Genomic DNA, 24,158 nt, shown 5'->3' on the forward strand with positions numbered 1-24,158 from the left:
AACCACTGTGGAAATCATTTCCTAATCTTTACAGATCCAGTTTTTAGTATTTAAGCCAGCAGATCAATAACATGGACTTGAAGATTGTTACAATATTATAACTTTGGAGTTCCTGTTTTCCCCTAGTTTCTTTGATGTAAAATTGCTTTTCTATTTGTGGTGTGCCTTTGAAAAGGATAAGAAAAACTTAAAAGAGTATCATACCCACCTAGCCACTGCTGGACTTGATAGTAAGTTAGGAATGAGAATGCTTTGAGGAAGAAGCTGGTCAGAAAGGCATCATGGGAGAAAGGGCATTAATTGAATCTGCACTTAAGTCTGAATAAAGTGATGCTCATTCTTAAAAAGCAATGAAGAGCTAACAGAGTAATGCAGAAGAACATTGGAAACCAGTTTGAATAGGGCATCTCATTTATACTGAATAGTTTTGAGCTGTGTGACATGGAATACGTGAGGCAAACATTTGATGAAAGTCTCTCAATATGAGGCTGTTTAAATGTTTTGCATATCTTGTCATATTAGGAAGATGTTCTCTTTCAAGAGGAAGTTAAAGTTTGTGTAGAATAGAAAAGGGGATATAGGACACTTCGCATTTTTTCATTACTTAAGAGAAATATTTCATGATGTATGATTACATATATGATTGACTATGTGATTGCAGTTTTTAAAATTTTTTGTTGAAATATGCCTATCAAATGTGTGCAGATTATAGCTGTATAGCTTGATAAATTTTCACAAACTAAACAAACCTACCTAATCAATACCCAGATCACAGGACAACATTCAAGTACCCCATATCCCCTTTCAGTCACTACCTCCCACCTCCAACTCATAACTACTAATAACAGCACAGAGTAGTTTTGTCTCTTTTTATATTTTATAAAATAGTGTATGTACCCTTTGGCCTCTAGATCCTTTTACTTCAACATGTTTGTCAGATTCATGTATGTTGTGGTGTAGTTGTGAGTCATTTCTTATTGTCCTACAGTATTCCATTGCAATATTGAGTGAATGCTGTGTGGTTATTCTAGTATATGTCTTTTGATGAATATTCATATGCGTTTCTTTTTTTTGGTACCGGGGATCGAACTCAGGTCCTTGGCTTGCCAAGTAGGCAGCGGAACCACTGAGCTACATCCCTGGCCCAAAATTAGCATCAGGATGAGCTTTTTTTTTTTTTTTGGTACCGGGGATCGAACTCAGGTCCTTGCCCTTGCACAGCAGGCGCCGAAACCACTGAGCTAAATCCCCGGCCCTCATATGCGTTTCTTTTGGATAAATATAAACATATATAGTTTTTGTGTCCTGTTGTACATATGATCAGCTTTTTAAATTTTTGTTTTTTCTGATACTAGGGACTCAACACAGGGCCTTTGCACTGAGCTACATCAGAGCAAAATCTGGGGAGCTTTTTTATTTTTTATTTTGAGACAGGGTCTTGCTAAGTTGCTCAGGCTGGCCTCAAACTTGGAATTCTCTTGCTTCAGCCTCCTGGTGTGCTGAGATTACAACCATGCTCCACCATACCCAGCTATATATGTCCAGCTTTAATAGACACTATCAAATAGTTTTCTAGAGTGTTTATATAAATTTGCACTCCCCTCAGCAGTGTATGAGGGTACTATAGAGCCACAGTTTTGCTAACACATGCCATTTTCCATTTGTTGCTGTTTTCATTCTGGTAGGTATATGGTATATTATGTTGTGGTTTTAGTTTGCATTTGCCATGTGGCTGATGATGTTGAACACCTTTTCATCTGTATATGGATCATTAGGGTATTCTACTTAAATCTCAAGTTCTTTTGTTCCATTTTTAATTAGTTTGACTTATATTTATTTTAAAACTTTTCATATTTTTAAGTATTAGACACTTAACATTTTTTTAAGAACAGATTTTATGGCTTTCTCTAAAAATATAAAGTGTTCCAAAAACTGAAAGTCTTTCACAGAAAGGAAATACTTATCTATTTTGCTTTATGACTCTTTTTTTATTATAGCCATTGCTCTGTCCATATATATCATGAATGGTTCCACTTCTGAAGCAGTAATAACTGAGTTGTATAAATACCAAAAATGATAATATAGTGTAGAGCTTTTTCTTTTTCAGATGACAATTTATGAAGACTCAGTTACAACTCATCTTTCAAAAATCCTCAATTCTGATGAACACGCAGTGGTCATATCGTCTGCCAAGTGAGTTGTGGAGTCTCAGGTCATGATAGCTAGTTAAATGGTAAAAATAGAAGGAAGGCTGCTTGCTATCAATTCTTTGTTGTTTTTCTTTTCAAGAAATACCTGTGAAGTAGCTTATAGAATTAGTTATACTAAATTTAACAGACTTACAAATGGTAATTGTTTGCGGTGGTATTCTTTCCAGCAACAGGAAACAGTACCTAAAAAAAGGAAAAGAAACCTAGGGGCGGAGGATGTAGCTCAGCGGAACTGTGACTGCCTGGCAAGCGCAAGGTCCCGAGTTTGATCCCCAGTACTGGAAAATATACAAAATCAAAACCTAGTCTCAAGGCAAGAACAGCACAGTGGTTGGTGCAGGCAGAGATGAGCTGCAGTCTCTAGCAGGCAATGCTGCTGATTGATTTGTGTTTGTTTAATGAATTGTATGCTATATAGTGAAATGCACAGATTTCCAGTTTATCCGAGGCTCAACACCACTGCTGTCTTCCTCCTCCTGGGTCCTGGGTTTCTTACCTTGTCCCTGCACGATTTGACTTGTGCCCCCCCCCCCCCGCCTCATCTTGCCTTGTGAATCAATGGATATTTCAGAGGACATTGCTAGAAAAGGAGAGTGGAAAGAGACACTTTAGAAGAGTATAACACGTTATAAAATAACTATTCTTTGTTTAATAAACTCTAGTTAATATTTTATCCTACCACCTTTTACAGTTGGATACTAGCAAAGCCTCGTTCACTTTCTTGTGTTTGATGCATTTGATCACTATTATTTAGTCACTATTATTGATCACTATACATTTTATATGTTTTTAGTCAAGTGAAATGCATATTATAAGATGAGGACAGCTGTAAACAAGATCATAGTGGCAGCTACCAACCCCTTTGTCTCTCTTACTATTTTTATTAATCTTTTTTTTTTCTTTTGGTACTGAGGATTGAACTCACCAAGTGTTGAGCTCCACCCTTAGCCCTTTTTATTCATTTATTCATTCACTGAGATAGGATCTTACTGTGTAGTTCAGGCTGACCTTAAATTCACTATGTAGCCCAGGCAGGCCTTGACCTTATGGCTATCCTCCTGCTTCAACCTCCTGATTGCTGGGATTTAGTGTGCACCACCATGCCTGACCCTTTTAAAATTTTGAGATCAGATCTCACTCAGTTGTCCAAGCTGGCCAGGAATTTCCGATCCTCCTGCCTCGGCTTCCTGAGTAGCTGGGATTATAAATATGCATCACTGGGCCTGGCATCATTCGTAATGACTATGTGTAGTCTGACATTCTTAGCAGTGGAAATATTTTTTAAATAAAATCTTATACAGGATCCTGATATTAAAAGATTAAAATTCTGCTTTGTCGATGTTAATCAGTTGGATAAAATTAAACTATTAAAGCTATTTATGAAAAATTAAGCCATAAGGTTAGAGATGACAGAGTCATATTTATTGCTGTTTCTAATTATTTCTGTATTTTATTTTGATTAGTTGTAAGGATATTATCTTCTGATATTGTAAGTATTAGTTAAATAAGATTGCAGAGATTCTTTAATTCAAAATTTGCATAAAAACTAGTAAATTGTAAAAAAATATTAACATTTGTCTCAATGTTTCTAATGATCATTCGAACATTTAAAATATTATTTGCTGTATTTCTAAATGAAATTCATAATAAGCACTTTTGAAATTCTCCAAGTATTTAGAGAACAGTTTAGAAATCACTGCTGTAAGGAAATTTGGGTCTTGTTGACACCCATTTGCCAGCTTTGTGAGCTATGTCTATTTTTATCAGTATAAAAATGAGAATGCCTATTATTTCTCTTTCATGGAACTATTAAAATTAAATGCAGTAATAAACACAGAGAATATAACTACAGATTGCTGCATTAAATTATGGTATTATTACCTCCTTTGTTCAGCTACATTTCCACTTTTTTTCTGTGACCTTGGTTTAGGCTCTGATCTTAGCTCTACCTTTGGGTTTCTCTCCAACCATTTCTCTTGCTTTAAGTAATTGCCTTCCCACTTTGGTCCCCTCTTGTGACTCCTCTGTGAGTATAGGCCTGCTGCTGTCCTGCCATTGCAACCCCACATTAGGATTTAAAGGGTTTGGACTGAAGAGTTCAAGAGATGAAAGAGAGGACAGAATATAATACCCTTATACTAATTTTATTTTTATGGACATTTTCAAACTTAGATAAAAATAAAGAGACTGGTATAATAACTTCCTACCATACAATCACTCAGCTTTAGTATTTACCAACACTTTGCCATCTACTTTCACTCTATTTTGCTGTACCTTTAGACAAATGCAAGAAATCATTTATTTTACTTCATTTTCAAATGTGGGTATATGTATACAATCTTTTAAAAATATAATTAAATTAATAATTCTCTACTACTATCAATATTACTCAACTCTTGTCCCAATCCTCCCAGTTATCTCCAAAGTTTTTTTCTTTTAAATAGTTGATTTATTCAAATTAAAATCCAAACAAGGTTCACACATGGCATTTGGTTTATGGCTCTTTAAGCTTTAAAAGCCCATGTTTCTTTCTGCTTAAAAGTCTTTATTGTAGTATCATGTATATATATACTATAGAGTACCCAAATCATAAGGCTTCAACTCAATGATTAGAAAAAATACCACACACACAGGCACTCATCCATGTAATCACCACCTAGATAAAATGTAAAATAAGCTGTTCCTGTCATTTGTTAATGCTATTTATTTGTTGAGGGATACAGTATTAAGGTAAAGCATTCTAACTTTTTTATACAATTTGATTTTTAAAATTTTTAAAATCTATAACGTTATTATGAAACACACATATACAAAAATTAAAATTATTCAAAGAAAAACAATGCAAGGGAAAAAAACCCCTATAATAATATGCAAATATAGAACTTAACCAAAACAAAACTGAAAAGTACTTAAACATTTTTCCATATAATTTAAAAAAACATCTCAAGCCTTAACAAGACATCAGAGGATGTGATTTGTTTTATAAAGATTTTCAAAACCAATATTGAACAAATAGTGGTCTGGAAAAAAAAATTCTAGTTAGCTAGTAGACTCCACATAGGTCAAAAAATTTTTTTTTAATTTAAATTTCAATAGTCATATGACACATGATGGAAATATAATCTGAGAAGCATATTATTAGGCAATTTCATCCGTGTGTATCACAAAGTACCACACAGAGTGCCAACTTCTAAGTACAAACTGAAAAGGTGTACATAAATCATCTGTGATGGCCCCTTGGTATTATCCAAATACACAGTTAAACACGAGATATGTGAGACTACCACTGGCATAGCAGCACACTGTTTTACAATATATTTTTATTTTTATTTTCATAAAATAATAATCCCCAGTAACCACAGTTGTTTTCTGCTATTTTAAAAATGCTGAAATGCTAATGGGAAAGCTCTGTTCCTTCAACATAGCTAATATTTAGGTTAACTAATGTAGTTAATGTAGGTTAACACCAAATACTATTCTTTGACTTTGGCTGAGATTTTATCAATTCAGTACTGTAACACTAAGTTATCAAAGTTCTAACTAGCAATCATAGATGGCATTTATTTTTAAAAAAGGGAGAATAGAACTATTAAATAAGTATCCTTACCTGGAATTTAAATGACTCTATTTTTTCTTTAGTCAGTAGTTTTTAAATCCCCACCGCCCCCCACTTTAGTTAATAGTTTTTATACTTATTAGCCTAGCAGTGTGTATTACTTTGGGTTTTTTGCTCACTAACTCTACTCACCCCTAACTTTAAAAATAAATGTAATTTTTTTGTATATAAAACTTCCAGAAGATGGGATAATTGGCATGAAAAAATAGAATTTAGATTCAGAATCTGGTTTAGAAGTAGTTCACACAAATCTAAGGTAAGTTTGAATAGATGAAGTGAAAAATATGGTTATTAAAAAATTTCTTCATACACGTAGATACCAAGGATATCTATATTAGATATAGATATTATATATTAGCATTAGTACTTCTAAATAACCTTTAGTTCCTAATTAGAACTTTTTATATGAGATTTTTAAAATGTATTTTTCAGGTCTTAATATGATTGTCCTTGCAGCCACTCTATAACTCTGTGTAGGCATCATGATCGTATTTACCTTAATAGAGTATTTGAATATTTTGTTGATATATCCCCTGTTTAAAAAAAAATAATGGAAAATAATAAAGATATTAATACTAGTGGTAAGAAGCCTTTATCTCATAAATATAATTGAGGTGATGGTAGAAAGCATCCTGTATAATATTGTTAGGTTCACCAGAATATTTGGTGCACACAGTTGACAGCATTTAACAGTGAAGGGTGAGAACAAAATAAAAGAAATAAAATTTTGAAAATATCTTATACAAAGTTCTTACATTAAGGATTATAATTAGGGGTTAAATTTTTTTTCTCTTATGTGAAAATTTATGTTCTATTTTTTAAAATTTTTATTTTTATTAGTACATGTTTATAGTATATAATGATTACATTCACTGTGGGGAGTTGTTACATGTATAGAACCCATCTTAATTTTTTTTCATCTGTGACCTTCTCCCTCTATCTCTTGGTCTCTATTTCCTAGTTTATTATCTATCTTCTATTTTGCTTTTTAATTTATTTATACTTTGGGTCTCTCATATAAGAAAGATTATGTGATACTTGTGTGTCTGATTTATTTCACTTATTATTCGTAACATTATGTTCTACTTTATTTGATTTTTGCATGTTTTCTAGAAGTCTATGTATTAAAATAGAAAAACATGTATAGAGACTGTCTTGTGTTATTGTAGTAAATACGTCTTAAAATTGTTTTTCTCCTATTTGCAAGTTTCCAGGTGGCACCACCTTAAAATCATGCTATTTTTAAGTATATATATCATTTTTATTTAAAAAATTCAGTATTTAGGTATAACAAAAGGTTAATTCATTCTTCTAGAATATAGATATCCTATAATTCTTTTAGAATATGGAACTTAATGGGCCATAGGCAGAGCACTGAACATTTCTTCTGATTCTTCCCACAATTTATGTGGCAAGCACATTCCTATTCATCATATTCCCATTTATCAGCTCTCTTTGCACAAGATTTATGAGATCAGTGTTCCTTCATTCTGTCCCCCACAGTGATATTGCCCAGGGTAAAGGATATTTCTGTTGTCCCTTTCACTCATAGGCTGATGGACAGAATGGTTTCTTTCCGTAGGAGTAAATATCAACAAAAGTAGTAATGATAGTAATATTTGGGCATATGCATTTTCACCAACTGAAGAGAAAAATATACCAAGCCAGTGTTATAATAAGGGCAAGAAAGGCCTCTGTTTTGGAGTTGCGCAAAAGGTGGGAGTGCTTATTTCCTTTCTCTAGAAGTAGGACAGCTTAGAGAAATTTTCAGTAAAGTCCACAGAAGAAATTTTACAGTAGACTGGTTTAATAGTTCAAGAAGTTCCATAAAAGTATTATCCATCAACAAAGAAGAAAAAACTTGAGGTACATGCATGTTTCTCATGTAAATGGTAAGCTAGATTCTTTGTAGAAATTCGAGATTAAAAAGCCAACAAAGAGGGCTTGCTATGTAGATCAGTGGTAGAGCACTAGCCTAGCATGCACAGGACCCTGGGTTCAATCCCTAGCACCACAAAAAAATTAAAAGTTAGCAGGTTGAAGGTTAGGAGACATTACCTTTGTCCAAGTGAATGTAGAAATAGCTGCCAAAAACCAACAAATGAATGTTGTTAGGAGCGATGGATTTACTTCCTATATGAGAAATGTGTAGGTTTAGCATACATGTGGATACATACAGTATATGTGTGCTGAATGGCTCAATTTTATAACATTTAAGTATCTGGAAGCTTATCAGTGTGCCACTCACCTATGAGAGAAATTGTGAATTTAATCGAAAAAAAAAACTGCTGAAAACTGTTTTTCTTTTCTTCACATTTCTTAATCTATAACAATGATGATAGAGACCAATACTACACTTTTTTTTTTTGGCTTTTTTGAGTCAGGGTCTCTCTTTGTAGTTCAGGCTGGCCCTGAACTCACTTTGTAGCCCAGGCTGGCCTCGAACTTGCAGTGATCCTCCTGCCTCAGCCTCCCGAGTGCTGCGATTACAGGCATGCACCACCACACCCGGCAATACTACACTTTTAAAATAATCAGCATAAGGTCTTCCTAAAAATAAACCCTGTACCATTCTGTTGGTAGTAGTTTTAAATACATCACTGGCTCCAAAGACCTTTGAAAGATGAATTTTGTTAATGTTTCAGGTTATTTTATCTTTCAGTTATTTCTTTTACAAAGAGACCAAATGTAATTAAAAAGAATGAAGTAAACCATATATTGCTGACACTAAGGAGACCTAAATTAAATTATTCTTGTATGTTATTGTATTGGTTATCTTAAGGGGAAAAATGAATGAATTTACAGAGAATATAACTCAGTTCAAGTGGCAGATTGGTTTGGAACATAATACACAACTTCTTTCCTCTTCGGGAGCAGTTTGTTATCAAGATAACCATATGATGAATAGTAGATGGACAGTGACGACATAAGTGATAAACCTAACCTTGTTTGTTCAGCACTGCAGTTTCAGTTGTACAACTGCATAGGCAATGAGAGATAATACATTATTTTTAAAGGAATTGAAAAATGCTCTTCTTAGGACTTAAAATATTTGAGAAAGGCCTGTTATAACCTTAAATGCAAGGTTTATTCATGTATCTGTTTCTGACTTGAATTCATCTAGGACGTAGTGTACTGCAGATGAAAGTATGGATGTTTATTATGAATGATCCAGGTATTTTGACAATTTGTCCATTTGTGCTTATTTTTAAATGCTTATAAATCAGAGCAAATCATTCAAATTTATTTTACTGAGTTGTACAATTTCTCTTTCTGAAAGGATACTGTGTGAAACCGTAAAGGACTTCGTTGCCAAAGTAGAGAAGGCCTATGACAAAACGTTTGAAAATGCAGTTGTAGCAGAAGCTGTGGCTACCAAAGTAAGAGGGATACTTCAGGGCATAAAAATTGTTTACTGGGGATGTTAACATCGGACCGTGCTTTAAACTGTGGTTAGATGATTGCTCTGCTAAAACATCATAAATCAAGGAAAAAATTACTTATGAATTAGATATAAGAATTTATCAAAAATATATTCTAATTTATGGTTATCTTTTAAAATGTAGGAAAAGTACCTTGCTAAAAGCCACGCAACAGACCATGTTTGATAATTCACATTCCCTTTCCAGTGACTGACATCTTAAAGGAGGTTGCACAGCAGTGAGACTGCCGGGGAGAATGCTGTCTGTGCAGCCAGCAACCCAGGAGCAGGAGAACAGCTTTCCATTTCCAGAGGAACTCTGGCCAACCCAGTTTCCTACCAGCACAAGCCCCTGGGTTCTTTGGTCCTTAGCCTTTTGCAAAGTTTTATTTCTTCCACTGCCTTTTTCTTTACAGACTTCTCCCCTTCATGAGCTTTCTGATGCTAAAATAAGTTTAGCTTACCGACCTTAAAAGCCACTATCTTTACTTTCATACGTTTATGAGAAGGCCTTCTTAGAAAAGGCATGGATATCTTGGGTTTGCAAAAGAATTGACTTCCCAAAATTCATACCGTAGATATTCTGAGTCAAAAGAAAAGAAAATGGAAATAAACATATATTTGAACTGTTCTTCCTTTTTTCTATTCTGGAGAGTTTCAGAAAACAAGAACCCTCTGTTAGTCATATTTTTGTTTCTAGACTTTTTCCTGTAACTTTGTCTTGAGATGTGTCATCAAGGATAAATAAAAGGAAGGAAAAAGGACTAGAAGTTGTGTGGAAGTTCTGTTTACTTTGCAAATTAGGGCTTCGAAGGCCAACTTGATAAGAGTTAAGCCACACTTGCAGTTTATGGTACTCAAAATGGGGCCATGTGTCAATTACCTTTTTAAAAGCAGGTTTAATGTTTTGTATAATATATCATGTTTTTGTGTATTGTGTCACATTATAGTGAATTATTTGTTGTGTTCTTTTAAGGAAAAATAGCCACAGAAAGGTTGTAAGGATTTTAATCCATGAAGTGAAGTTTGCATGATTCTGGAAGTATAAATCAATAAGTTCATTTAAGAATTGTGGTATTTTGTGTTTTAAAAATTATAAAATATTTACTCTATAGTATAAAATATAAATTATATTAGATAAATAATTTATAGTAAACATCAGTATAAGCATCTTCCCTCTAAATCAAAAACCACTAATTTAGATTATCATTTTCCATCTCCACTGACTTAAAATAAATGCCTCCTGAACCAAAACATTTACAAAATAAGGGGTGATAACTAGTTGCATTTTAGTGTTTTTCTCTTTAGTGATTAAACTTTCAAAACATCTTACATAAAAACTACTTGTATTCTGTCAGCCCATGTTTTTTCTGTTTGAATTTCTTCTTGCTTACTACCATACTTTTGTTTTCTTAGTGTTCAGTCTTAAATGAGAAGCTTGAACAACTGCTGCAAGCTTTGCACACAGATTTCCAGGCTGCTCCCACACTCCCAGGCATTGGGGCTGTCATCCTAGAAGAAGATGTTGTGGAATCTTCAAGTGAAGAATCCTTGGGTGAAAGCAAGGACCAGCTTGCAGAAGATATTACAAAATCTTCCTCCCAGAAAGCCATCAAACCAAGGGAAATAATGTTACGGGCAAACAGTTTAAAGAAAGCAGTGAGGCAAGTCATTGAAGAAGCTGGAAAAGGTACACATTAACAAAATTAGCTTTGGAAGAAGGTGGTGGCCTTCCTATTGCAAGTGTAATAAAGTTTTCATAATGGTCTGATTGGGCACACTGAAAAAAATTTTGAGGCACGATAGAGGTAGACAGATCCACTAAAAGGAAATTTGTATTTACTCCTGTTTTTTATTTTAGTCGTAAAAATCAGTATATTAATGATGCATAGTGTAAAATCTCAGAAATAGAGCTGGGCATGGTGGCATGCATATAATCTCAGCACTCTGGGAGGCTGAGGCAGGAGGATCTCAGGTTTCAGGGTAGCCTGGGCATCTTACAGACTTACTGAGACCCTGTCTCAAAACACATAAAAGGACTGGGGATGTACCTCAGATTAAACCCTGGGTTTAATCCTTAATACCACCTCCCCCGAAAAATCCACAATTGAGAAATAAATTAAGGTTAAACATTTCTATATTTACCTTAAAAAGAAAAATTATTTAAGCCAAATTCTAAAGTTTTTAATATTTTTTACTTAATTGGAAGCTGTTGAATTCTTAACCTGTAAACTACTTTGGAAATACAGAAAATATTTTAACATTAATTTTGTAAATGTTTGTTTCTTTTTTAAGAGTATACAAAATCTCTGCCTATATTTTAATTTTTATATTAATATAATGTCTATACTTAGAATTTTAGTAGACTAAAAGTTAATTTTGACATGGATAAGTAATGTTTGTTTTGGTATATTATAATTTTATTCTGATATATATATTTTTTAACAACTTTATAATCTCTGGTACTTCGAGATGTCACCCTCAAGTTTATTATAGTGTTTATTTTTTAATGTAAAACTTCTTTTGATATGTGGTTTAATTTTACTTTCCTAAGTATATCTTAATATGGATGGGTTTTATTTTCACTTATCCAAATATATTTTTTCTGTTTAAGTTATGGATGACCAGACAGTAATCTGTACTGATTACGATAGTATAGAAACAGATGAATCTAAAGAAGAATCTAAAGAAGATTCAAGAGAATCATTAACTGGTAAGAAAACTATGATAACTATTTTGGAATTGAATAAAATATAATTTTGCTTTCAGTTTTCAAAAGATCAGCCATTTTGAATTAAACTACTCATATTTTTATTTTTGAAAAGGCTGTTTGGAAGTTAAAGCTTAGGTGTTCATGAATTCTAAAATAATAAAGGTAACAGATTATTTAGACTGTTGTCAGATACTTTCACATCCCTCTCTTATCATGTATTCTAGAGATTATAGTAATAAACTAAGATCTATAAGACAAATTATTAAATATCATAGTTTTCCTAAAGAAAGAGGGAAGAAACACATATATCATCCAATTTTAAGATATATTAGACCTCAAATTCCTTTTGAGAATTGTAAGGAAGCTAAAAATCCCACACGGCTACAATTTGGACTTTAAACTATTCAGGACTCCCCAAGGTTTCACTGATCCACCTTCCAGGCTAATGATCCTTGTCTCTAAGTAAGCTTTAAACCACAATTACAACCATTTTCTTTACCAAAATTATTTTTATCAGAAAATGTAAAATTGCTCAAAGACTGTTAACTGTATGTCTACCTTACAGCTTTTAATAAAAGATGAATTTATAATATTTTATATTACATAAGCAAAAAGTTTCTAATTTAATGGGATAAAACAAAGTAGAAGTTAAAATACAAATGACAATATGAAGATAATATGAATGGTACTTATAAAAGTCAACATAATTATATCAGAACTGTTTTCATTCAAAAATTCATATTTCTGCTTTTACCTTCACTTATATATAAACTTGGGCAGATTACATAACCTCTCTGTGATTTTTTTTTTCTTCTGAAAATAAGAATAATAATATACCAGTTTCACTGGGGTTAGTAAAAGTCAAGTAAGTCTCTCTATGTAAGGTGCCCGGAATAACATCTGGTACATAATGCTGTATGTGTTTACCATCATTATTAGTAGTATTACTAGTATTATTAATTGGTGCCGCTAATTACATTAACTTTGAGAGAATATTCCATAATTGTACTTAAAACTCTTAGACTTCAAAATTAGATTTTGCAGATCTGATACGTTCATTATCCAACTCCCGATAGGTTTATTCTAGAACTTTTACAGATGATGCTTGAGCCTTTGGACCCCTCATTTTCAATACATTCCACTCGGGCCGGGAATTTAGCTCAGTGGTTTCGCGCCTGCTGCTCAAGCGCAAGGACCCGAGTTCGATCCTTGGTACCAAAAAAATAAATAAAATCAATACATTCCACTCTTATGGTTCGCTGTAATTGTTAGAAAGTGATTCTTTATCTTGAGCTTACTGTTTTTTTCTCTTAAATTTCAACTTAAATTACAGACATCATTAAGTTTTGTGTATGATAATGCTACGGTAACAACTAATGGGGTTTGTATAGTTTTTGGGGTTGGTTTAAGAAGCAATTTTACATACAGTATTTCACTGTATTGAACAAGAATCTGGCTTCTGGAGCCATAGGTTATTCTTCTTCCCTAGGGCAGCCTTTAGATGAGATTGACAAGAGCTTTTCTGGCAACATCTTCCCTTGCCACATGTGTCTCCTTTTCCACATGATGTGTCCTCATCTCCTTTACCACTCTTTAACGTGATGATTTCAGACGTTTTGATCTTCTTTTTTGTTTGCATCTATTGTGTCAATATTTATCTTAAAATGTGAGCCCAATTTGAACAAAATTCTCCAGATATTTTTCTGTAAGTTAATAGCACATTTGATACTCATACAGTACTCATTCTGCACATTTTGGTATTGCAGACTACTACTTTTTTCCCAGACTTACTATAGACATTTACATTCATCCCTATTACTTTAATTTTGGCTAATACTCAATATTGGGATAAGAAATCAATCAGTAGGAATAGCAAATTTTTTGGTATTTAGAGTCATTATTCATGTTGAAGCACACTCATTTTATCATTATTTAATTATGTAATAATTCATATGAGAAGTGAGAAATACAGTATATTAATATGATCAATGAGATGCTTTATTTAAGAAAACCCATAAAACTAATTTTTAAATTTAATTTTAATTTTTATATTTTGATTGATTGATTGATGATTAATTGCAGTGCAGGGGATTAAACCCAGGGCCTTACCAAGCATTCTATCACTGAACTACATCCCCAGCTCTTTTTTTTTTTATTTTGAGGCAGGGTCTCAATAAGTTGCTCAGGTTGACCTTGAACTTGTGATATTCCTGACTTTGCCTCCCAGTAGCTGGGATTTCAGGTAAGTACCACCACACCCAGCTCAAGTGTCAATTTAATTACCTGTAATGGAAGATCAATCTCAGTCATTAGTGCACTCTGCTTTTTATCAAAGATGAACATCAAAATGTTGCTTTTATTAGAAATTAGCCACAGAAGTCACGTCTCTCCAAAAAAATAGAGTGACTGTTCTGTTACTTTTCTTTAATGAAACTAAACTGCTTTGAGCAGAGAAAATAGAGTGTATGATTAATATAGTTAATTTGTAATTAGTCAAAGGGAGAGTGAAGATGATTAAATTTTAGAGTACTTTTAAATTTAATTTGAGAATTTTTAAAAATACCTACTAATTACCCCCTAAATTAAAGATACTGTTTATTAAATTACCTCAGTTTAAGTAGAATTAAATATTCCATTGTTATTTTCTTTAAGAGTAACTGTTTTGGGCAAATCATTATTTTGAATAAGTAATTGAGAGATGTGAGAAAAGTACATTGGTTTCCTTGAAAGTAAATACTGTTTTTCCTTCCATTTTTAGAAGACTGATAGTTCATGTTTCACATGTTAGCTCTGGGAATTATGTTAATTAAATATGATCATTCACCCAATGTTTATGAGAAAAGTGTTATGTTTGTAGTATACATTATTTTGAAAAATCATCAGGCTTCACGTTTTCTATTTATTTTTAAATGTGGGTTGATCACATTAAAATTCTGAGTATTACTGACCATTAATTATTTCTACTAATAATTAAATTAGTGTTTTCTACTAATCTTCCTTTACTTGAGATCAGAGGTTAAGACATCTACTTTGGCAGATACCTTCCATATGTCCCGAGAAAATGAAAATAAAATGGTAAAACAACAGGTAGATGCAATTGATATTTTCAGTTCCGCTTGATTAAAACAGATCTTCAGTTTGTAGGCACTTAATAATTTGTCCTTTACCTTTCTGTTTGGTTTTTTTTAATCCTGGCTTTTTGTCAACAGTTAAAGCTGCACCTCGGTCTCCAGATGCTCGGGCAAGTCGTGGCCATTCCCAAACTGATTCTCTCCCTGGTCCAGCTGTGACAGCCACCAAAGAAAATCTCCCTGTACTCAATACTAGAATAATTTGCCCAGGTAGTTCAGATTCTGAAACATGGTGTATTATTAAGTATTTCTGTGATAATGTGTAAGTACTCATTTCCATGAGCTCTGAAATATGTTCATGTTCTTAAAGATAAATATTCCTAAGAGAATGTTCTCGCCACACTTATCAGTAGGGATCCAGGTCCTTAGATTCCTCTGTGTATAACAGTTTGCTAGGAATCATTAAAACATATTTCTTGACCCTTCCCTGAGAAATTATAATCCATTATTTTGGGGGTGTTGCCCAGGAATCTCTCCTTATTAAATATCCACAGTAAATCTTCTCTTCCAGTCTATGACCTCTAAGTATCTCCACAGTTTTCTTTTGGTTTTAAGCCAACAGTCTCTCTGTAGACATTTTTAGTGAAGTGATATTGCTGTATATTTTGAACATCTTATTGTAGTACTGATAAAATAAATCTACCTAAGATTGGACTAGCATTAGTAGAAATCAAAGGATTATAAGCATGAGATGGTGGAAAACATTGGTACCTTATAGGCCTCCTTAAGTACCAGTTGTTTTCATTTACAAAAATCTTTCTGCTTCATTCAGAGTAGGTTGGTATCCAGGTTAAACCCTGAAGTCTGTCTCGTACAAGTTCTTTTTAAAGATGAATCACAATTCAGTGATAACAGAGAGTTTAGTAACTCACTTTCAGTAGTGGACAGAATTACTAGACAAAAGATCAATAAGAAAATAGAATACCTGAAAGAAGCACTTTAGAACACTTGAACTACCCATTGTAGAATTCACATACATATATCCCCCCCCCCCCGGGGTGCTTGAAACCAATGTCTTTTTACACTGAGCTACATCCCATCCTTTTTATTTTTTATTTTTGATTTTGAGACAGGTTTTCACTAACTCCCTAAGTTGCCCATTCTGGGCTTGAATCTTCTCTTCTCAGCCTCCCAGAATGCTGGGATTACAGTCATGCATCACACACCTGGCTGAGGAGGAGAATCATTAAACTTCACAAAGGAATGAGAGGACACGAGTTAGGGTGCAGAGAGGCTGCTGTGCATGGGAGGACTCTATGAAGGCATGAGCAGATGACAGAGATGAAAAGGACGGCTGCTTAGGGAGGCAGAATTGATGGGACTGAGTGACCAGCTCGTTGTGAGCAATTTAGATGACATGCTTATATTCACATTTGAAATTAAAATAATTTGGAAGTCCAAATACTGTGAGTTACCATTTATGGAGTAATTGCAATAGGCCACTTACATAAAAAGTAACAACCTCATTTTGTATTTACTACTTATTCTTGACAAAAATATTGAGTTTTTACCTTAATGCATCTCTTAACATTTTAAATTTAAACTTACTATTATTATCTATGGTTTGAGAGTATGAAAGTGCTACCTCCATGATATTTTGGTTAATTCAGCCTTTATTGTAGATTCTTTACAGACATTTTTACATTATTTACAACAAAGGAAGTAATATATATTTGTTGCAGTTATAGAAAGGTAAATGAGAAAAATGTCACATACAGACTCCTCTAGGCTTCATCTCCTTAATTCTTTATGACAATATTTCGATACATATTTAGCAGTAACAAAAACCTTGTATTCCTATTTTACTTCTTAGTTTTGATTAATGAGATGAGTAAGCACTGAAAAACTTTGAGAGCTTGATGTTTGAGGTGAGGCCTGAATGGGCTGGTTCTTTCACTGCTTTTTCCTTACCATTTGTGATCCTATATGTATTTATTTTTTTGTCCAGGTTTAAGAGCAGGATTAGCTGCCTCGATTGCTGGGAGTTCTATTATCAACAAAATGTTACTAGCAAATAGCGATCCTTTTGGTGCAACGCCGTTTATTGACCCAGACCTAGATTCATTGTAAGAAAATGCCTTTCCAATTATTTTATTTTGGCTATGCTTATTTCTGTTTTATATGAATTGTAACATTTTAAATGTATCACAGTATATATGGCTCCATGTACAAAAAAGAGTGATTGAAAAATTGAGAAGTTCATAATGATGGGCACATTGAGACCTTTAAAATTCTGTGATCTTTATAGTCTGTCTCTGAGGCAGCTCCCTTTCCAGCCTTTTCTCTGTAGTGCAACACTCGAAAAGGAAAGCCCAGCTTCTGCCCACTTTTCCTTGGAGACATTTACTTAATAGTGCCTCTCCATTTATATTTATGCCATTCTCCTCAGTTCCTTTCTTCTCAGTCTTATTGAATCTGCCATCTTTCCATACTCAGCATCTAGGGCTACTGATTTCAGGAAGCTTCTGGGCCACATTGATCTTTCCCCTTCTTACAATTCCTAAAACTATTTTTGACACTTCTCTTTCTTTTACTTCCATTTTAATTTTGCTTTTGTTATATCTTATTTCTGTAATGATATTCCTCAAGGACAGTATTATGCTTTAAACTTTAAAAAATACGTAGAAGAATGAATTGAATCGACCAGGTTTTGGCTCAATAATTACTAGAGACTTTCTTTTTTTCTAAATTAATTTAATTGGTTCATTTTAGGTATACAATACAATGACATTCATCATTGGAAATTTGCACCTTTACATCATCTCTCTTGGTTCTTATTTTTCCCCCTTCCCCTGCCCTCCCTTCAACCCCTCCATCCCTCCCTGTTTACAAAGACTTTGTTTCCATTTTTTCATTTTCTCATATTAATTCCATTCCCTTCTTTCCTTTCCCCTAACCCTCCCATTTCCCCTTCCCCTTTGCCCCTTTTCTTCCTACTTCACATTATGTGATATACCTTTTAGTCCTACTTTCAGTTTCTCACAGTAGAGAAACTATTCAGTATTTACACGTGTGTCCTCTTTCTTTCAGTTAAGAGTATGGCCTCAGTGTGCATCCATTTAGCAATAAATGTCTGTAATTTCTCATTTTTTATGGCTGAGTAGTAGTATTAAAAAACTACATTTTCTTGATCCAGTCTCCAGTTGATGAGTAACTGGATTGCTTCCAAGTTTTAGCTATTACAAATTGTGCTGCTATGAACACGGGTGCGCATATATCACTGTGGTATGATTCTTTTAATTCTTTGGGGAAGATCCCCAGCACGGGAATAGCTGGGTCAAATGGGACTTCAGGTCCTAATTCTTTGAGGTATCTCCATACTGATTTCCACAGTGGTTGCACCAGTCTACGCGCCCACCAGCAGTGGAGCAGGGTTCCTCTTTCCCCACAGCCCACCAGCATTTGTTTTTGGTTTATTTCATGATAGGAGCCATTCTTTCTGGAGTGAGGTGGAGTCTCAGTGTTGTTTTCATCTGCATCTCTTGAATGACCAGTGATGTTGAACATTTTTTCATATATTTATTTGCTATTTCTACTTCTTTGAGAATTGTCTGATCATTTCAGATGCCCATTTTTGGATTGGGACTTTAAATTTGGGAGGTCTGATCTTTTAAAATTCTTTATAGATTCTAGATAGTAGACCTTTGTGTGAGGAACAGCATGTGAAGATTTTTTTCCCACATTGTGGGTTGTCTCTTCGCACTGTTGGTGTGGTTTCTCTTGCTGTGCAAAAGCTTTTTAGTAAGAAGAGATTCCACTTGTTGATTGTCTGTGCTAGTTCATGGGCAACTGAGGTTTTGTTCATAAAATCTTTTCCTACACCAGTGTCTTCAAGAGTTCTACCTAACCTCTGTTCCAGCCAGTTCAGCATTTCTGTTTTAATATTTAGATCTTTAATCCATTTTGATTTTAATTTAGTGCATGATGAGAGATACAGGTCTAGTTTTAATCTGTGGCAAGTTGAAATCCAATTTTTCCAGCACCGTTTATTAAAGAGGCTATCTTTCCTCCAGTGAGGGTGTTTGGCTCCTTTGTTGAAGATGAAATGGCTGAGTATGTCTGAAGTTGTTTCTGCATCTTTTAATCTGTTCCACTGGTCTTTAGGTCTGTTTCTTTGCCAGTACCATGCTGTTTTTATCACAGTAGCTTTCAGTCTAGTTTCAAGTTGGGGGTTGTGATACCCCCTGCCATATCTCTGTTGCCTAGAATTGCTTTTGCTATTCCGCATCTCTTCTTGTTCCAAATGAATTTTTGGATTGTTTTCTCAAGGTCTGTGAAGTATGCTGCTGGAATTTCAATTGGGATTGCATTGAATCTATATAGCAGTTTTGGAAGTATGGCTATTTTAACTCTGTTGATTCTTCCTAATCAGGAGCAAGGGATGTCTTTCCATTTCCTGATATCGTCTTCAATCTCTCTTTTCCGAGTGCTATAGCTTTCAGAGAAGAAGTCTTTGATTTCTTTTGTTAGGTTGATTCCTAGGTATTTCAGTTTTTTGAATGCTACGGTGAAAGGAATTGTTTGCCCTATTTCTCTCTCAGTGAGTCTGTTGTTTGTGTACAGGAAAGCTATTGATTTTTATGTGTTGACCTCTTGTATCCAGCTACTTTACTGAATTTGGTTATTAAGTCTAGAAGACTTTTGGTGGAGTTCTTGGGGTCTTCTGTGTAGAGTATCATGTCATCTGCAAATAATGACAATTTGACTTCTTCATTTCCTATCTTTATTCCTTTTATTTCTTTCTCTTGTCTAATTGCCATGGCTAATGTTTCAAAAACTATACTGAACAGGAGTGGTGATAGTGGACATCCTTATCTTGTTCCTAATTTTAGTGTGAAGGATTTCAGTTTTTGACCATTTAGTATGATATTGGCTGTTGGTTTTTCATAGATGGCTTTTATCAGATTGAGGTAGAGACCATCTATTCCAGTTTTTTGTAGGGTTGTTATCATAAATGCATGTTGGATTTTGTCAAATGCTTTTTCTGCATCTATTGAGATGATCATATGGTTTTTGTCCTTGACTCTATTGATATAGTGAATTACATTGGTTTGTTTGGGTATGTTGAACCATGCCTGCATCCCTGTGATGAATCCCACTTGGTCAGGGTGTATGATCTTCTTGATGATCTTCTGCATTCTATTTGCCAGTACCTTATTGAGGATATTTGCATCTCTGTTCACTAGTGAGATTCGCCTATAGTTCTCTTTTTTGGTTGGGTCTTTCTCTGCTTTGGGAATCAAGATGATTCTTGCTTCCAGGAATGAATTTGGGAGTATTGCTTCCCTTTCAATTTCATTGAAGAGTTTAAACAGTAGTGGCAGTAGTTCCTCTCTAAATGTCTTGTAGAACTCAGCAATGACGCCGTCAGGACCCGGGCTTTTCTTAGTTGGTAAGTTTTTAATTATGTTTTCAATTTCATTGATTGATACTGGGTTGTTTAGAAATTTTATGTCTTCTTTGTTCAACTTTGGTAATTCATGCATATCTGGGAATCTGTCCATTTCTTCTGTGGTTTCCATCTTATTGGTGTTGAGAAGTCTGCTGTGATTCTGATAGGCTTTCCTTTGTATGTGATTTGTTTCTTTTCTCTAACTGCTTGTAGAATTTTGTTCTTCTATTGGGTTTCTGGAATCTTAACTATTATATGCCTATGTGTAGATTTTTTTTGATCAAGGCTAGTTGGAGTCCTACATGGCTCACTTATCTGTATGTCAAGCTCTTTTCCCCTGCTTGGGAGGTTTTCTGCCATCACTTCTGTGAACAATTTTTTTTATGTCATCTGCACACACTCCTGTTTCTTCATTGAGTCCAATCAGTCTTATGTTATTCTTCTTTGCATGGTCTAGCAGCTGTTGGATTGATGTCTCGTGGTCCCTTACTATTTTAAAACAATTTTTCTTTTCCTGGTCATTGATTGCAATCTTATCTTCTATATCTGATATTCTGTCCTCACATTGGCTCATTCTGTTGTGTAAACTTTCAGTGGAGTTTTTAATCTCCTGGAAATCTGTTTGCATCTGTTTTATGGATTCCATTTGTTTCCTATGTTGGAATTCCATCATGTTCCTCAGCTCCTCTACTTTTTTTTATCTGTGTCCTCTCTGGATTTATTAATCATGTCTTGCACTATGGGCCCAATCTCTGCTGTTATCTGAGAGATTATTTCTGATTTCATTTTTTCCAGATCCTCTTTTGTTGCCAGTTCAGGGAGTCCAGGTGGTTGAATATCAGATTGTTCCATCTCGTTTCCCTTTGGAGTTGCTTTAGGTGATCTTGGTGGGGCAGGTGCTGCTGGCGCCCATGCGCCTAAGCTTCTCACTGCTGGGGGCAGCTTCTGTTCCACGACGCTGGGGGTGGTGGTATGGTGGCCCGGAAGGTTCACCTTCTCCTGGCCGAGGGCACCTCTGCTCCTTGGCACTGGAGACTTTCTAATAATTAAGAGAGGTGTGTTGGTATTTTGAGTACAAGGCCCTCCATAGTCATCCTCATTTGTCTGTAGAGTAAGAGGCTTACAATGGAGATAGAATGCTAAATTGAAGAGAAAACCAAACCATAGCTCTGTGTCTGCTTTGCCTCGTCCACTATACCTTTATATCACTTGTGCTTATGTACTGTGGGTGTACACATGACATATATATAGAAAGTGATTCCTGATAAACTTAACAATCTATAAAGAATAGGAGCCTAATAGGAACATTTTACGTGCCATTTTGTACACAAATTTCAAATCTTGTAATGATCCTGAAATTGAATTAATGTACTTTTTGTATCATAGAGATGGATATTCAGAAAAATGTGTTATGAACAATTACTTTGGGATTGGATTAGATGCAAAAATTTCATTAGAATTTAATAATAAGAGAGAAGAGCACCCAGAAAAATGCAGGTAATTTTCAAAGTAGCAATAATATTATTAAATGAAGGCAATATTACTTAATTTCATTTATTATCTCTTTTGCTTGGTCTGCCTTTAAGAGAAAATAAATAAAATTTCCTGAGATTCTGTACCAATATTTCTCTTTAGGAGCCGAACTAAAAACTTGATGTGGTATGGAGTCCTTGGCACCCGGGAATTATTACAGAGATCTTACAAAAATTTAGAACAAAGGGTTCAACTTGAGGTAAGTTCATCTTCAAGTACAGACATTTCCAGTGATCTGCAATGTAGAAAAATAGTTTTATTTGTGGAGCTAATTTGACTTAAATTCTTCTAATTAATGATTAAACATTCAAGGAAAAATTTGGAAGTGATTATCAAATGTATATTAAAGGAGGTATAGCACTGAATATGAATGATATACTTAATCATAATTATCATTAGCTACTGAAAAAGGTGCTACTATGGAGCATCATACCCCGTGAAAGGGTGGAGCCATGAAGTACATTTATAGAACAGGGTGTTTACTGGACTTCATCATTTAAGTTACCCAGTTCTGATCCAATTCTATAATGCTTAAGTTTTATAGAGTCCTCAAAGTAACATTAATAGTAAATATAATCTTTTAACTTAAATATATATTTTGATTGCAATTATTCCTAACAAGTTAGTAAAAGAAAAAAGATTTTGAGCAGTAGCATTTTTTAGTTACTGTTTATTTCAATTTAAGTAAGAAATTAAGGCCTGTTTAAGTTATTTAACCTCCTCCAGTAACAGGAAAAAGAAAATTAGGGACATAACTCTGAAAAGTCTATTAATTACTATAACTTTATTTTCTTTTATCCTTGGTCCAAGACTCACTGTTTTTCATATCTTTCCTGTCTTGTACCATTTTACAACCAGAGTTTTAAATTAAAATATATTGTGGATATAGAAAAATACACAAATGTTGTCTTAAATGCCCTTATCAGAAAATTAAACTAAGCATTGTTATTTTAAGTATTGTCTTAAGACTGGAGTGTGGAGTAAGGAAGGGCCATATTCAGTCATTATCAACTAGATATGACATTAAAAATGAGCCTATTATACCTTCCACCGTAAAATACAACTATGCAATTGTGTAGTTCGTTTGGTTTATCATTGCTTGTAAAATTAAAATAGACATTACTGGATGAAAAGGGATAAAATCTTGGAGGTTCACATTTTGTAAATTCTATCTTCCACAGTCCTATCCCAGATCACATTAGATACCCTCCTATGTGTTATAATCCAGTTAATAAAATCATCATGACTTTACAACATCATGACTCAAAATGCACTTAACCTATTGAATACCATAGCTTATGTTTGCCAACTTTAAATATGCCCAGAATACTTACATTAGCCTACAGCTGAACAAAATAACACAAAGCCTACTTCATGAAAAGTGTTGAATATCTCAAGTAATGTATTGAAAACTGTACTACGAATGAAAATCAGAATCACTGATGATCATACCATTGTACCATCTTAAGTCTGAATGTGCTGTGATTAAGCCTTATAGCTGGCCACCTTTGAGCATTGTGGAACTACTGTATCTGAGATTTAAATCACCATTAGCTCCTGATGAATTTGTAGCTTCTATTGGTGGCTCAGACTTTAGACAAGACACCTTATAGATAGAGGTGCTTTTTGCTCTCCATTTGAAAAGGTCCTGAAGCTATGGACCCTTAGACGCTGTGGAAAACTATGTACCTTTTTTACAAATAATTGTAAATGCATTATATAAATACACCAAGAAAATAAACCCATAATATTTACATACATAAATAAAATAATTTTTAAATTGTTACAGGTTAATATTTGTGTTTCATCATTACCACATCAAATAATAAAAATCAGCCCTGAGTGCTTACCTTGCTTCTGGGCTGCCAGGTTCCCCTCCCCGTGAACCACAAGAGCCAGGGAAAGATTCCAAATTGTTTCCTTCTTTTCTCTGTATTGTGAACTGCCTTTTCCACTTCTCTGTAGCTTCTAATTTTTCCTGTCAGTGGCCCCCCAGCAAATAATAATAATAATAATCATAATAATAATAATAATCTACTAGTGTGTCTAATTTCAAAGTAATGATGAACATAAGTGATATCTGAAACATCTGTAATGTGATGCAGAAAGTATGTATATCTATTGATGATGAAGGCATAGTAT

The 24,158-nt window shown here is 34.1% G+C and overlaps 1 protein-coding gene across 11 annotated transcripts in view; it reads left to right on the forward strand.

The window, feature by feature from the left end:
* The window catches only part of Dgkh (diacylglycerol kinase eta), a 213,378-nt gene that overhangs the window by 150,803 nt on the left and 38,417 nt on the right, over window positions 1–24,158 (forward strand). For all 11 annotated transcript variants that reach the window (XR_015445840.1, XR_015445841.1, XR_015445844.1 and 8 more), the window contains exons 14-21: window positions 2,108–2,193; window positions 9,107–9,206; window positions 10,664–10,937; window positions 11,862–11,960; window positions 15,170–15,301; window positions 17,040–17,157; window positions 21,870–21,980; window positions 22,119–22,215. Coding sequence is in view for 5 of the 11 variants with exons in the window: in XM_087197313.1 (XP_087053439.1) it covers window positions 2,108–2,193; window positions 9,107–9,206; window positions 10,664–10,937; window positions 11,862–11,960; window positions 15,170–15,301; window positions 17,040–17,157; window positions 21,870–21,980; window positions 22,119–22,215 (1,017 nt within the window). In the remaining 6 variants the exon portion in view is untranslated. The remainder of the gene's footprint in view (window positions 1–2,107; window positions 2,194–9,106; window positions 9,207–10,663; window positions 10,938–11,861; window positions 11,961–15,169; window positions 15,302–17,039; window positions 17,158–21,869; window positions 21,981–22,118; window positions 22,216–24,158) is intronic.

This window comes from Heterocephalus glaber, unplaced genomic scaffold (assembly GCF_053883595.1).
Source record: "Heterocephalus glaber isolate CG9 unplaced genomic scaffold, H.glaber_assembly_v1.0 deba00001666, whole genome shotgun sequence".
NCBI lineage: Eukaryota > Metazoa > Chordata > Mammalia > Rodentia > Bathyergidae > Heterocephalus > Heterocephalus glaber.